This window comes from Rattus norvegicus, chromosome 1, assembly GCF_021556685.1.
Source record: "Rattus norvegicus strain SHRSP/BbbUtx chromosome 1, alternate assembly SHRSP_T2T, whole genome shotgun sequence".
NCBI classification, from domain to species: Eukaryota; Metazoa; Chordata; class Mammalia; order Rodentia; family Muridae; genus Rattus; species Rattus norvegicus.
In genome coordinates, this window is record NC_141534.1 from 93,163,421 (window position 1) to 93,180,084 (window position 16,664).

General features: G+C 40.9%; 1 protein-coding gene across 1 annotated transcript; it reads right to left on the reverse strand.

Moving 5' to 3' along the window:
• Positions 1-12,670: 12,670 nt before the first annotated feature.
• Positions 12,671-15,389, reverse strand: Epc2l1 (enhancer of polycomb homolog 2 (Drosophila)-like 1). The gene is given in 1 exon segment (NM_001408769.1): positions 12,671-15,389. A coding segment is annotated over 1 exon segment (2,427 nt). The 5' UTR covers positions 15,151-15,389; the 3' UTR covers positions 12,671-12,723.
• Between the last annotated feature and the right edge of the window lie 1,275 nt (positions 15,390-16,664).

Here is a 16,664-nt window from a genome sequence, read left to right on the forward strand (position 1 = left end):
GACCCCAAAGCATCACCATCACATACTCCTCACATTTCACTGCATTCCAGTGGTCAAGGATCAACCAATGTATATGATTATCCTGATAGACAAGCAGGTCAAAAGGAACCTAAAACTTCCTTCTTTCCTCTCTTGATGTGAAAGTCTCATCATAAGGTAGCCAAAGATGACTGAATACACCTGATACTTCTGCCTCCTGTGTTGGTGCTGAGAGTACAATTGTGAACCATCTTTGCCATACTATACAATTCTAGGGATTAAACTTGGGGCTTCATATACACTAGGCAATCCAGCATTCCATCAACTCAGCTAAATCCCAGCAACCATATTTTTTCGGTTTGGCTTGGCTTGGTTTGGTTTGGTATGGTCTTGTTTGGTTTGGTTTGGAAGAAACATGTAACTATGTAGCCCAGGTTGAACATGAGCTCCTGTTTCTCCTGCCTCCACATACTAGCACATGGACTACCCTTGTGTGCCAACATGTGTCAATGACATTTTGAAGATTGCTCTGCCGCCCAGTCTGACTGTGAACTTCTGGTCTTTCCTTTCAATACCAACAATTGAAGGCTGATGCCAGGAGGTTTGGGCACAAGGTTGGTAGTGATTATAGGTTGTTTGTGTTCCAACTGTGTTTGAAAACTTGTGTGTATTTCCAAAGTGATAATATATCTTAATTTGTACAATTACATTTTTCAGGTATCTTTAGCTTGTATAGAAAATCATTCACATAACTCTGCTGCTTTAACTATCCCATAGAATTTGAAGTTTGAATTTGATTATCCATAGCACATTTTAATTGGATTATTTGTCTGTTTATTTCAGACAAGTTCTTCCTATGCATCCCAGACTCACAATGCTTTTCTCTCAGGCTCCTGGTACTGGAATTACAGATGCAAGCCACCATGTCTGGCAACTTACAGGTGCTTAATTACATGTTTGGAAAGCAGCTATCATATTACACAATGTAGTTCTAATCCATTCTGTGTCCTTAGTTAATTCTCTTAAAACCCTTATACTTTCTCTCTTTACCAATAAGGAAAGGCAACAGATTTCCCCAAAGTGTGAATACTATGTCAGTTACTACATAGAATGCATAGAATGCATTTCATGGCATCCACCAGGAATAGAAATTCTGGGCTGGAATAATGACCCAAATTCAAAACCAGATCACCCACCTTCACAGGAGCAGGGTCCTGGTGTGAGTTGATTGCTTGGAAGCATTGTGTCAAGGTTAGGAAAGTACAGTGTCTGAAAATCACTATGTCCCCTCCACTTCCTCCTTAGTAATCATAGTATAATCCTGATGTCCAGTTCCCATCCTGGATAGGACAGGCATTGGCTGAATTCCACAAGAAGGGTACTACTTTATCTCCCTCATGCCATCTCTTTTTCCAGCAAAGAGACGTGAAGTCTCTTTTAAAAAGAGAGGTACCAAGATGGGCATAGAAGTCCATGCTTCTCATCTTAGCATTCAAGAGGTTGAGATTAAGCATCATTCCTTGCCTGGGTAACTTAGCAAGACCCTACCTAAAAATTAAAACTATTAAAAAGGCTAGTTTATGTACCATAGAGGTAGTAGAGCCTGGCCTCCACCAGTCACAGGTGAAGCATCCCAGATGTGCTTTAGTGTTAGGGGACTTTGCTAGCATATCTGACGTCCTAGGTAAATATCTATGAAGAAAGATAAATACAGGGAAAGGTGTGTGGGGAAATTATGTCATATACATAAAGAAGTAGGGACAAAAGACAGATTAATCACAGAGATTCATAATACACAGAGAGAGAATATAAAAAGAAAGAAAGAAAGAGAGAAAGAAAGAGAGAGAGAGAGAGAGAGAGAGAGAAAGAAAGGTAGGAAGGGAGGAAGAAAGAAAGAAAGGGAGGAAGGAAGAAGCCACAAGTCTGAGAGAGACAGAACAAGAAAGTAAGAAAGTAAAAATAGAAAGACCAGATACTCAGGGACTTAGGAAGAAAATGTTGGAAAGGTCACTCAGTACCTGCATCTGATGGAATCCACTGGGCTATGATGGTTCAGCTTCATTGTTGAGCAGCTCATATTAACAAAACTTAAGCCTACAATGAATGAAGTCTTGCCCTTCAGGCAGATTTTCAGATGAAGGACCCTAGTTTTTACTGAAATGTAAAAGCTATTAAGAGGCTTAGCCTTGTAAAAAGTAGGTAGGTTACAGAGTTCCTGTGAAGGACCCTAAGGGCTTTTACGAGCTTTACACCCACCACCTCAGGACAAGATTTGGCCAAGTACCAGTTTCCTTCCTTGGATCAAAGATAGGCCAAGTTCCATTGTCCACCCACAGTTCTTGGGAGGAGCAGGGACATTCTAGAAAAAACACAGAATGTACTGACTGATAGTCACCTGATCCTCTGCTTCCAGATAGCATTTAAATGCATGCCATGTGCTTGCTAGCCAATAGATTCAAAGGTCAATATGCTTAGCCAATAAGTTTAAACTGTAACCTTGCTGATATAATCTATACCCCTAAAGAATATAAAAACTGCTTTTTATAGCCATTCAGGGTCGCCTTCTGGTCACTCACCATGAGGGACTGATTGAAGGTCAACCCTGATGTGCCAGAAAATAAACCTCTTGCATGCATCAAACTCCATTCTCATGTCTCACTTGAGGGTCTCCCAGTAGCTAAGACTCACTTTGAGCCTTACACAAATACCTAAATCTAGTCAAATTTAGGATCACATGAACCATGACTCTGGGTATGCTTTTTAAATATCATTTCCACAAATATTTCATTGAATAGGGGATCCATACCTTGAATGTAGATAGGTACCATCATTGATAATGTGTGCCCCAGACAAAATAAAAAGGAGAATGCAAGATGAACACAGCACATGTCTATCTCTGGCACATGTCTGTGGATACACTTTGACAATCTGTTATATGCTCATGTCACCTCTGCCTGTCATGATGGATGGAACCCTCAAAACAAACTCTCCTTTTCCTGTTGCCACTTGTCAGGCACTTATTCACCACAGTGAAGAAGTGATTCCTACTGGAAGTTTGTATACCCAGGGATTTGCCACTGTGATAAACCTGACCTTGTGGTTCCCAGATTTTTAAAACTGATTTATGAAAAGAATGTAGAATTCTAAAGAAGCCCTAAAATGACTTGTTTTGGGGTGCTCTGATAGGGCTTTGAAAGAACAGGATAGTAAGAGAATTGCAAACAATAGTAGGACTCTATGAGAACAAGGCTAAACACCATCCACACTCTCTGGGAAAGAATCTCGTTTGTTCTGTCTGTGTCCAAGGAACTTGTGTGAAGCTGAATTAAAAATGAATGGACTCCTTTGTTTTGTGGAGGACATTTATTGGCAAGAGGTAGTAGTGCTGTGACATGGCTACTACTCATTGCTCTAATTCAAGCCTAGAAAGAGAAGGAGCAAAAATGGTTAGGAAAATTGGGAGTAATTTAGCAAGAAAAGAATAAGAGAATGAAAGGAGCCTGGTATAGATGTCTCCTGAAAGACTCTGCCAGAACCTGAGAAACACAGAGGGAGATGCTCACAGTCAACCATTGGACTGAGAACAGGGTTCCCAATGGAAGATTTAGAGAAAGAACTAAAGAAGCTGAAGAGGTTTCCAACCCCATAGGAAGAGCAACAATATCAACCAACCAGACACCCCACAGCTCCCAGGGACTAAACCACCAACCAAGGAGTACACATGGAGCAAGCCAGGACTCCAGCTGCACATGTAGCATAGGATGGCCTTGTTGGGCATCAGTGGGAGGAGAGACCCTTGGTCCTGTGAAGGTTCAATGTCCCAGTGTAGGGGAATGCCAGAGTAGGGAGCAGGAGGGAGTGGGTGGGTTGGTGGGAATGTACCCTCATAGAAAGAAGGGGAGGGAGGATGGACTAGGGGAATTCAGGAGTGGAAACTGGGAAAGGGAATAACATTGAAATGGAAATAAAGAAAATATCCAATTAAAAAACCAGAAAAGAAAACAATAAGAGAAACTTTAAGGTTGTAGATAATGTGGGTTCATAGGAAGAAGCTGTAATTGTTAAGGTAAAGAGAACCATTAAATAGAAACTTATGCTCTGAACTGGGACAATAGGAAAGCTGCGCCAAGAGCAAGACTTCACCCACTGTAGGCTCAGTTTTGTGTTAAGCAAGGTTTATTTGATCTTATTTTTTCTAAATAAATATAGTCACCCTGTAAGTGACTATATTTTTTGTACCCAGGGTCACAGCAGCCAATAGCTCTTCAGGCCACAGGAGCAGCGTATATTTTTCTAGCAGTAAAACTTGGCTGTAAACATCCATGTGGTGTAGGTTCTTCAGACATGAAACTTCCAAGATTGATGGATTCCTGGAGGCTCATATCAAAGTTCCATAAAATTGTTGAGGTTAGTACCAACCAGCATGGCTAGATCCTCTTTATGGAGACCCTGCCTGAGAAGGTGCTATATGAAGTCAAGAGGGTAAAGCCTAAATTGGATCAGAGATGCCAAAGCATTGGATATGTTTGAGAGGACCAAGAGAAGCCAATCTAAGAGAAAAGTCACAATGTTTAGCTGAAGAGCTGAACTGACAGGCCTGCTCTCATCCCTGAAGCACATATAATTCCATCACAGTTGTCAGGCACTGAAGATGGAATGTCAGAATAAATATTTTTTTCTGTGGGTATGGAAAAATTTTCTCAATTGAAAGTCAATTTTACCAAATGACTCCAGCTTCTGTCAAGTTGAAACATTACGAGTCCCCACAGGACATACCAAGAGCAAAGGAAAATCATTTTCCCTAGAAGGACAAAGACATGGGATGGCAGACAAGGGGGATGGGGAAGGGATATTTGCAGGGGCAAGGGACTACCTCTGTGTAAAGTGCAGATGGATTTGCCCCAGGCAAATGGAAGTTTATACAGAGAAGGGAGGAAACACAGTGTTAGGAAAATTGGTTAATTTTGATTGGATGAGTTTGGTCAGTATAGCATTTTGATAGCTGGACCTTTTCGATTTCAGGAGTAGAAAATGGCCAGATGAGGGAATAGACCTTAGTGGTCAGCTTTAGGAATGCAATCTTCAGTAGCGAAGGGTTAATAGGGACAGGGGAGATGGCAAAACATGTCAGAGACATGTCTGCCAGGCTGTGGATTGCATTGATGCTGATTGTATTTTGATGCTAATCCTGCTTGAAATGTGGTGTGAATCAAATACTCAGGTAATTCCATGTGAACCTGCTCCCCAATTTAACTGAAAACAAAGGCCACAGCCTGTGATTGGGCAATGGAAGGGAAAGGCTGTTCTAGAAATTTTAGAGACAGAGAGAGAGGAAAGAAGGAGAGAAAGTAGAAGGGAGAACTGAGAGGTAAGAATATGGAGGAAGACGAGGTGGAAGATGCAGCAGACACACGTGGCCTGGAGGACGCACAAGGAGCCAGGGATCTCATACCTGGGTGTAGTGGTAAATCTGCCCAACCTAGGTGTGCAGCTTATCAATGGTATAACTGAGTTGTGTGTTCTTTGCATGGACATATTCAGGTTGAAGATTTATTGGTACAGATATAGCTGGTTTAAATATGTCTCTAGTGTTTTCCTTTCATGTTGCAAAAGGGAACTAAGTGAGACTGGGGCAGTTGTCATTCTACAGACCAGCGACAGAGGTGGATGCCCTGTTGAACATGAGTGGTAGCTCCAGTCATTTTCAGAAAAAAATGGGTTTGGTCAACTTAGCAAGCCAGCTGTGGGAACCAGGGTCAGACTGCCTTTTGTGGCACCACAACACAGGTCTTTAGTGATCTTTCCCCCACATTTTTGTTTTTTTTTTCATAGTCATTTTATTTTTTATTGGATATTGTGTTCGATTACATTTTAAATGTTATCGCCTTTTCCAATTTCCCCTCTGCAAATCCCCTATTGCATTCCCCCTCCCCCTTATTGCTCTGAGAGGGTACCCATTTACCCACTCCCACCTCACTATCCTGGTATTCCCCTACACTGGAGCATCAGGCCTTCACAAGATCAAGGGCCTCTCCTCCCACTGATGACAGATAAGGTCATCCTCTGCTACATATGCAGCTGGAGCAATGGGTCCCTGCATGTGTACTCTTTGGTTGGTGGTTTAGTCCCTAGAAGTTTGGGGGGTTTTGGTTGGTTGATGTTATTCTTCCTATGGAGTTGCAAACCCCTTAAGTTCCTGCAGTCAAGTCCAGATTGACATCACTTCTAGTACATAAAATCTCCTAAGCAGAATTAGCCACTGTATTTAGCCTGACATTATGAGCAGGTTGTATTACAATTGTTATGTGTCCTGAGTTGCTCATATTTGTAGTTTTTACTTTTTCAAGAACAGTGGCCAGTTCAGTGTTTGTCCTGTATTTTCCATTCTTTTTTATGAATTTCATTTCAAATGTTAACCCCTTTCTTCCCTCTCCCAAACCCCCTCCTCTCTCAAAGACTGAAATGGGGATGCTTTATCCCTTCTTAGAAGAGGGAACAAAATACTCATTGGAGGAAATACAGAGACAAAGAGTGGAACAGTGACTGTAGAAAAGGTCATTCAGAGACTGTCCCATCTGGGAATCCATCTCATATGCAGCCATCAAACCCAGTCACTTGCTGATGCCAAACAATGCTTGCTGACAGGGGCCTGATATGGGTGTCTCCTGAGAGGCTCTGCTAGAGCCCTACTAATACAGATGAGGATGGTTGCAGCTAACTATTGAACTGAAAAAGAAGACTGCGATAAAGGAATTAGAGGAAAGACTGAAGGAGATAAAGTGGTTTACAACCCTATAGGAAGAACGACATTATAACAAACCATACCCCACCAGAGATCCCAGGGACTAAACCACCAACCAATGAGTACACATGGAGGAAACAATGATTCAAGTCACTTATGTAGCAGAGGATGGCATTGTCCAGCATTAATAGGTGGAAAAGCTTTTGGTCCTGTGAAGGCTCATTTCCCCAATGTAGGGGAATACCATGGCATTGATGTGGGTATAGGTAGGTAGAAGTGGGAGCATCCTCATAGAAGCAGGGAGAGGGAGTGATGGCATAAGAGCTTTCTGGAAGGAAAACTTGGAAAGGGGATAATATTCAAAATGTGAATAAAGAAAATATCCTATAAAGGAAAGAAAAAAATACAAAGTTAAAGTCACTCGTGGTCATATTAGATACTAGTTTAGTTAATAACAATAAAATATTTTCAAGGTTATTCACATAGTAAATACCCAAAAATAAAAATGTTTTATAAGCCACATATAATATTAATAGGTAATTTGTCTTCAAAATTTTCAGAAATCCACAGAATATGGCATTTTAAATTATTTCATTATTAAAAGATGTTTTGAATAAAAGACAGGTCTGTTCATCACAATACCTTCATTTCATTTCAAAGAAGATGTTGAACACCAATGACCTCTATATGGCACTATTTCTATTGTGGCAAGCTAGCCACTGCACAGAGAAAAATGCCCATCCTTCCACTAGAGACATGATGTCCAGAATGGACAAATGGACACATGGAAGTTAACTGCTAATCTCTGCCAAGACAAAGCAAGCAAGCCCTTCATCATTCCTGCTTCACAAAAGTCTGTCAGAAATATTGGGACAGAAGGTTGAAGATAGATGCTCCAATGGCATAGAAAATAATGGGGACTGTCCAGGTAGTCAGCTATCTCTGTCATTTCTATAATTTTTGGAAGTTCTGTCCTTGTATTTCCTGCATACTCATGTAATATTTATTCCTTCTCAGGTCTCTGATAGGGTAAAGACTAGTCATAGTCTTAGTATAAACTTAAGTTGTTTAGGATTTAAGAAGATGTATTAAAACTAAGAATATGTTTCTAGGACCGTAATGCAAATTAGGATAGAAATTGAGTTAAGTACAAAATTTTAAGGACAACAAAATAGGAGAGATAATAGAAAACTTTCAAAAGTTGCAAATTACTATGGACTAGTCATTGTAAATGTATATCATACCTTATAGCTTTCATAATTGTTGTAATTGTATTCAAATTCTATTTTAAAAAAAGAGCCTTTTATTGAACTAAAAAGAGGAATTGTAGAGAGAATATCTTGTCTAATGTTCAGATGCATCACCTGTCAATTACATAGCCCATAACCTAAAAATAGAAGGTGACACATCGGGAGGAGAAATAATTCAGGAACTGAGTCTGGCATGAGTATTTTCCAGGGGAGATGTGAAGAGATGGACACATGGTACCTGAGGATAGGTAACCAGGCAGGTGACAGAATGTAGGTTAAAATAATTGGGACATCTAAGTTTTGATCTAGTCATTATAGAGCCTAGCTATATGATCAATATATTTGTAAATACATTTGGAATCTGAGACTTATATCTTTGAGCATAGTGCTAGGAGACAGAACCAGGCATAATTTCTAAACATGGGAGAGTGAGAAATGACCACATTAATAATTTCTGGATTATTTCTCCATAGAAAACAAGATATTTCAAGTGAAAGCTATATTTAAACATCTATCCACAAGTCCGGCCCAACAGAAAATACTAGAAGAAAACTTGAACTCAAGGAGGATAACTATATCTAAGAACACAGGAAATAAATAACTCCATACCAGTAAAAACAAGGCAAACACACACACACACACACACACACACACACACACACACACACACACACACACACACACATACCACCACCACCACCACCACCACCATCACTCCTACCACGACCCACCCCCCCAACAACAACAACAAAAACAACAACAGCAGCAGCAGCAACAACAACAACAACATAGAATCAGGAAGCAACAATCACTGCTCATTAATATCTCTCTTGAGTTCTTTGTACATAATGGATATTAACCCTCTATGAAATGTAGGATTAATAAAGATCTTTTTCCAGTCTGTTAGGTTGCCATTTTGGCCTATTGACAGTGTCCTTTACCATAGAGAATTTTTGTAATTTTATGAGATCCCATTTGTACATTATTGACCTTACAGCATAAACCATTGGTGTTTTGTTCAGGAAATTTTCCCCTGGACCTATGTGTTCAAGGCTCTCCCCCATTTTCCCTTCTATTAGTTTCAGTGTATCTGGTTTTGCGTGGATGTCCTTATCCACTTAGACTTGAGCTTTGTATAAGGCTATAATCATGGATAGATTTGTATCCTTCTACATGCAGACCTCCAGTTGTAACAGCACAATTTGTTGAAAATGCTTCCCTCCACCCCATTGGATGGTCTTAGCTCCTTTGTCAAAGATCAAGTAACCATAAGTATGTGGGTTAATTTCAGGATCTTCAATTCTATTCCACTTTGTGTCTCTATACCAATACCATGCAGTTTTTATCATAATTGCTCTGTAATATAGCTTGAAGTCAGGGATGGTGATTCCTCCAGTAGTTCTTTTATTGTTGTGAATAGTTTTTGCTATCCTGGGTTTTTGCTCTTCCAAATGAATTTGCAAATTGTTCTTTCTAACCCTATGAAGAATCAAGTTGAAATTTTGATGGGGATTGCATTGTATCTGTAGATTGCTTTTGGTAAGATGACCATTTTTACTATATTAATCCTGCCAATCCATGAGCATGGAAAACCTTTCTATTTTCTGAGATCTTCAATTTCTTTTTTCAGAGACTTGATTTTCTTGTCATACAGATGTTTTACTTGCTTGGTTAGAGTCACACCAAGGTATTTTATATTTTGTATGATTATTGCGAAGGGTGTTGTTTCCCTAATTTCTTTCTCATCTTACTTATACTTTGAGTAGATAAAGGCTACTGGTTTGTTTAAGTTAATTTTATATCCAGCTACTTTGCTGACACTTTATCAGCTAAGGAGTTGTCTGGTGGAATTTTGGAGTCACTTAAGTGTGGTATCATATCAGCTGCAAATAGTGATATTTTGACTTCTTCCTTTCCAATCTTTATCCCTTTGACCTCTTTTACTTTCTAATTTCTCTGGCTAAGTCTTCAAGTACTATATTGAACAGGTAGTGAGAGTGTGGCAGCCCTGCCTAGACCCTGATTTTAGTGGGATTGCTTTAAGTTTCACTCCATTTAGTCTTATGGTGGTGACTGCTTTGCTGTATATTGCTCTTACTATGTTTAGGTATGGGACTTGAGTTTCTTATCTTTCCAAGTCTTTTACCATAACGGGATGTTACATTTTGTCAAGTACTTTCTCATACATCTACTGGAATCATAGTGCGGTTTTTCTTTGAGTTTGTTTATATACTGGGTTGCATTGATGGATTTCCATGTAGTGAACAATCCCTGCATCACTGGGATGAAGCCTACATGATTGTGGTGAATAATTAGTTTGAAGTGTTCTTGGATTCTGGGTGCAAGAAATTTATTGAGTATTTTTGCATCAATATTCTTAAGGAAAATTGGTGTGAAGTTCAATTTCTTTGTAGGGTCTTTGTGCATTTCAGGTACAAGCATAATTATGGCTTCAAAGAATACATTGGGTAGTGTTCCTTCTGTTTCTAATTTGTGGAAAAATTAAAGAGTATTGGTATTGGGTCTTCTTTGAAAGTCTGATAGAATTCAGCACTAAACCCATTTGTTTCTAGCTGCTTTTGGTTGGGAGATTTTCAGCGATGGCTTCTATTTCTTTAGGAGATATTGGACTGTTTAAATTTTTTGGCTGATCTTGATTTAAATTTGGTACCTGGTATCTCTTTAGAAAATTGTCCATTTCATCCAGATATTCCAGTTTTGTTGAGTATAGGATTTGTAGTAGGATCCTATATTTTTTAATTTAAATTTCCTCACTTTCTGTTGTTATGTCTCCCTTTTCATTTCTTTTTTTCATCTTTATTAACTTGAGTATTTCTTATTTACATTTCAATTGTTATTCCCTTTCCCAGTTTTCGGGCCAACATCCCCCTAACCCTTCCTCTTTCCCTTCTCTATGGGTGTTCCCCCCTCCACCCTCCCCCTATTACTGCCTTCCCCCCAACAATCACGTTCACTGGGGGTTCAGTCATGGCAGGACCAAGGGCTACCCCTTCCACTGGTGCTTTTACTAGGCTACTCATTTCTACCTATGAGGTTGGAGCCCAGGGTCTGTCCATGTATAGTATTTGGGTAGTGGCTTAGTCACTGGAAGCCCTGGTTGGTTGGCATTGTTGTCAATATGGGGTCTCAAGCCCCTTCAGGATCTTTCAGTTCTTTCTAAGATTCCTTCAACAGGAGTCCCGTTCTCAGTTCAGTGGTTTAATGATGGCATTCGCCTATGTATTTGTTGTATGCTGGCTGTGTCTCTCAGGAGACATCTACATCCGGTTCCTGTCAGCCTGCACTTCTTTGCTTCATCAATCTTATCTAGTTTGATGACTGTATATATATGGGCCACATGTGGGGCAGGCTCTGAATGGGTGTTCCTTCTGCCTCTGTTCTAAACATTGCCTCCCTACTCCCTGCCAAGGGTATTCTTGTTCCCCTTTTAAAGAAGGAGTGAAGCATTCACATATTGGTCATCCTTCTTGAGTTTCATGTGTTCTGTGCATCTAGGGTAATTCAAGCATTTGGGCTAATAGCCACTGATCAATGAGTGCATACCACGTGTGTTTTTCTGTGCTAGGGTTACCTCACTCAGGATGATATTTTCCAGTTCCATCCATTTCTCTATGAATTTCATAAAGTCATTGTTTTTGATAGCTGGGTAATAGTCCATTGTGTAGATGTACCACATTTTCTGTATCCATTCCTCTGTTGAAGGGCATCTGGGTTCTTTCCAGCTTCTGGCTATTAAAAGTCAGGCTGCTATGAACAGAGTGGAGCATGGGTCATTGTTATATGTTGCAGCATCTTCTGGGTATATACCCAAGAGAGGTATATTTGGGTCCTCAGATAGTTCAATGTCCAATTTTCTGAGGAACCTCCAGAATGATCTCCAGAATGGTTGTACCAGTCTGCAATCCCACCAACAATGGAGGAGTGTTCCTCTTTCTCCACATCCTCGCCAGCATTTGCTGTCACCTGAATTTTTGTTCTTAGCCATTCTCACTGGTGTGAGGTGAAATCTCAGGGTTGTTTTAATTTGCATTTCCCTTATGACTAAAGATGTTGAACATTTTTTAGGTGTTTCTCAGTCATTCAACATTCCTCAGCTGTGAATTCTTTTTTTAGCTCTGAACCCCATTTTTAATAGGGTTATTTGTCTCCCCACGGTCTAACTTCTTGAGTTCTTTGTATATTTTGGATATAAGGCCTCTATCTGTTGTAGGATTGGTAAAGATCTTTTCCCAATCTGTTGGTTGCCGTTTTGTCCTAACCACAGTGTCCTTTGCCTTACAGAAGCTTTGCAGTTTTATGAGATCCCATTTGTCGATTCTTTTTTTTTTTTAGACACAAAGTTGGATTTATTTTTTTTACAAGATACAAAATGTAAACATGGCAAAATAAATAGTTAAAACAAGTGATGCAGGATCCCATTTCATGCTCATGATCCCATTAAAGAATTATTTTTAAAATCCATTCAGTTGCAAATTCAAGTGCAAAAGCATGATGATGAATATCTACTATTCAAGTAACAGAAATAATATTGATGATACAAATAAACTATTTTACAAGGTAGTGATTTTCCCAATTTTACAAAATATACATCATACATCGACTTAACTTCCGGTATACTGTACTCCATTTGGGTCCATTGTTCTGCTCTGTGATCCAGAGTGTCGCCTTTGTATTCCGCTGGAATATGAATGACTGCAACCGTCCACACAGGTCAAAGCCACACACTTTACGTTATGTCACTTCCATAGCTACTGTTGTCTCTGCTATTCCATTTAAACCCAGTCTTTCTGGTTCATGGTTCTCTCTGGCTATGCTGCTGATGGCACTGCTGGGAGTAACCTTTGGCACTCTGTCCATACTGGCAGCAACTGTGGCAAGTTTTAAGGCTGTTGGCGATGGTGCTGAAGTCCGTGTATTGATATGCACATTGACAGGAGAAACAACACTGACATTATTGAGGTGCACTGCATTGGTCAGGCAGGAATTGTTCATGGGAAGTGTCTGAGGACTGCTTGTGCACAACGCTGGGATCAAGTGGTTTGTAGTAGTGTGGCCAACTGTCCTTACAAGCTGTACAGCTGAAATCCCTGGGCTGGATGATAAAGCCATATTGGTGGAATATAATGTTTTAGAGGGTCCTGAAGGCTGGACAACACCATTCATATTGTTGTGGCCAGTGTTCTGTTCCTTAGATCCCTCACTGCGACTTGGAACAGGAGCACTGACCACTGCAGATGCAGCAAAGTGGGCGCTGGCTGAGTCAAGTGTTTTAGACATACAGTCCGAGGTGCTTGAGCCCTGTGCTTTTGGATGTGTCTGCTGTGAGGAATGCTGGGATTGCTGTTTCTGCTGAAGCTGCGCGAGTTGCTGCCTTTGCATTTGAGCTAGCTGCTGTTGATATGTCTGAAACTGCTCTTCTGTGATGCCCCCTGTGACTGATATGCCGTTCTTGCTGGTGTTCAATAAAGCTACAGATGCTGCAGAAACCCTTTTACTGCTCACAGTCTGCCCTGGTTTTCTTGAGGTACATTCTTCACTATCAATGTCCTGTACATTTAGTAGCCTTGGCTGGAAACACTGTAGTCGACATGATCTGATATTGCTTAATATTTCAGAAAGGGACAGTCTATTTTCACAAGGTTTACTGGAAGCATTGGTCCGAGAGAAATTAGAAGAAAAGTCTATAGTTTGGGAAGAGCTTGAAAGCCCATTCAGCATCTCAGGGTCTATCTGTTTTAGGACGGGGTCATGTTCTGTGGATATTCGGTCCATTATGACCCTTCCACCCCTGCCAATTCGCCTCCTGGCAAACCCTATACATCTTCTTGGAACTGTAAGTGTTGTGAGACAATGCTTATACCTCAACTTATCCAAGTCTGCCAACTCTGAACTTTCGCACGGATGGTTATTAGCTTGGTCCAAACGCGGAGCATAATACTGGCATCCTGCCCGCCTTCTGAAAGCACAGGGACCATCAGGATCATTTTCTTCTTCAGGTTCTGATGCTGGAGATGGTACCAGTGGAAATTCATCTTCATCTGAGCTCTGAAAGTCGTATTGCTTAATGTCACTCTTATTGATCACAGGCACTGTCTCAGGAGTGGGCTGCGGCGGGGCTAGCACAGCCTCTGCCTTAGGCTTCTTGGGGTGCTTCTTCTTTTGACGGACCACGTCAGAAGCCTCTTCTTTCAAAGACAAATGATGAGGGTGCTTAGTTTTACATTCTTAAACTTTGTGATGATTTCCATTATGAAGAGTTGCTGGACTGGCATATAACTCTTTTTCTGATCTATTAACTTTCACTTCATTAAGGATTTCACCCCCATAGTCTCCCAAATGATATCTTTTTTCCACAACTTCCAGCGTTAAGTGCAATAATTCCCGTTTGGTTTTCTCTCTTCTCTTAATCATTTCCAAAATTGTTATGGCTCTGCTGAACTCCCGCCTCAGCTTCAGCATCTTTTCATAAGAAGCCTCATCATTCTTACGGTTCTTCCGAGTCTGCATCTTCTCTGTTCTCCTCCGAAAGGCAACATAAGGATCATTGTTGGTAGAGCCATCTCTCTTCTCTTGCTTAATCTGGGGGATGAGGGACGGCCCCCTGCAGTTCTTGCTTTTCCTCACCCAGTAGTCATATACAGCTTTAATAAGGTAGTCGTCTTCATTCAGCAGCAGTTCTGCTTCTTGAAGTGTTACAAGCTGGTTAGAACTGGCTTTTTCAAGTCTGTCAATCATAATTTCAAATTGCAAAGGTTTAATTTCCATCTTTCTGTTAAGTCTATTTAATAATGTCTCATCTTCAGAATCCATATCATAATCTGGTTGCTCATTGTCTAGGTTAAAAGGCTGAATATGAATGAACTGTTTGGGCTGTTTAAACTCCCCTTTGTACAAGCGATTGTAATAGTTGACGTTGCTCTCCGCCTCAGGAACTGGAATGACCATGCTCTCTTTTTTTTCTCTAAATACTTGCTGTGCTGAAATAGCTCGCTGTAAGTGATGTTCCGATTCCTCCTCCTTCTCCATCCCGGTGGGCATCTGGGGCACGGCCCGGTTGATGGAGACGCAGTCGTTGAGATCAGGCATGTCCTTGCCGCGGTAGATGGGCAGCGGTTTGGCGGCGTCCAGCGCCCGCGCTCGGAAGGAGAGTTTACTCATTGTCTCCCCGCCTTACAGGAACAGCCCGGGCGGCGGTGGCGGGGCGGGCGGGGAGGGGGGAGCACTCCCGCCGCCTCCTCCACCTCCTTCCTCAGTGCAGCACGGCCGGCCCGCTCCCCCTCCTCCTCCGCACTGCCCCTGGCCCCAGCATGGGCGCCCACCCCGCCCCAAAACAGCCCCCCGCCGCCCGTGGCCGCTTCCACACTCTAGATCCGCCGCTCGCCCGCCCGATCCGCTCCCTGCGCCATGGCCAACATCCATTTGTCGATTCTTGATCTTAGAGCAAAAGTCATTGGTGTTTTGTACAGGAAATTTTCTCCAGTGCCCATGTGTTTGACATGCTTCCCCACTTTTTCTTCTATTAGTTTGAGTGTATCTGGTTTGATGTGGAGGTCCTTGATCCACTTGGACTTAAGCTTTGTACAGGGTGATAAGCATGGATCGATCTGCATTCTTCTACATGTGGATCTTCAGTGGAACCAGCATCATTTGCTGAAAATGCTATCTTTTTTCCATTGGATGGTTTTGACTCTTTTGTCAAAAATCAAGTGATCATAGATGTGTGGCTTCATTTCTGCATCTTCAATTCTCTTCCATTGGTCTATCTGTCTGTCTATGTACCAATATCATGCAGTTTTTATCACTATTGCTCTGTAATACTGCTTGAGTTCAGGGATAGTGATTCCCCTGGAAGTCCTTTTATTGTTGAGGATAGTTTTAGCTATCCTGGGTTTTTGTTATTCCAGATGAATTTGCAAATTTTTCCATCTAACTCTTTGAAGAATTTATCTTTTTATATTTATTTATTTATTTTTTATTGTACATGGTTTTTTGCCTGCATGTTTGTCTAAAGTCTCCTGGAATTGGAGCTAGAGATAGCTGTGATCTGCCATGTGGGTGCTGGGAATTGAACTCAAGTCATCTGATAAAGCAGCCAGTGCTCTTTACCACTGAGTAATCTCTCCAGCCCTCATTTCTTTTTTCCTTTTATCATTAGGGGAAATCATGTTTAAATTCCCAAGTAAAGAGCATCTTTACAGAGAACAAAATGAGCTCAGTGCAAATTCAGGTTTCCACCACTGCTCAAAAAAGAAATAACAGAGTAATAGAAATGGGAGCACAGAGTATTTGGTTGTCAGAAAGCCTATGACATATTTAAAGCCTACCAGTATTTCCTATTCAAAGTCCTAAAAATAGCAGAAGAGGGCTTCTTTGCTTTTGGGACTGTAATGACCAAAACAATTCATCAATTCTTTTTAGTTGCATCATAATCATCAATTGTATCTTTTAGACTTATGTCTTTCTTTTTCCCCATTATTACAAATAGACTTTTTTCTCACACAATATATCCCAGTAACAGTTTCCCTCTCTCTACTCCTCCCAGTTCCTCCTAACCTTCTCTCCCATCGGGATCTACTCATTAAAAAAGAACAGGCTTCTAAGAGATAAGACCAAGCCATAATGAAATAAAATATAATACAATAAGACAGAACTCATCAAATTGAATTTGAACA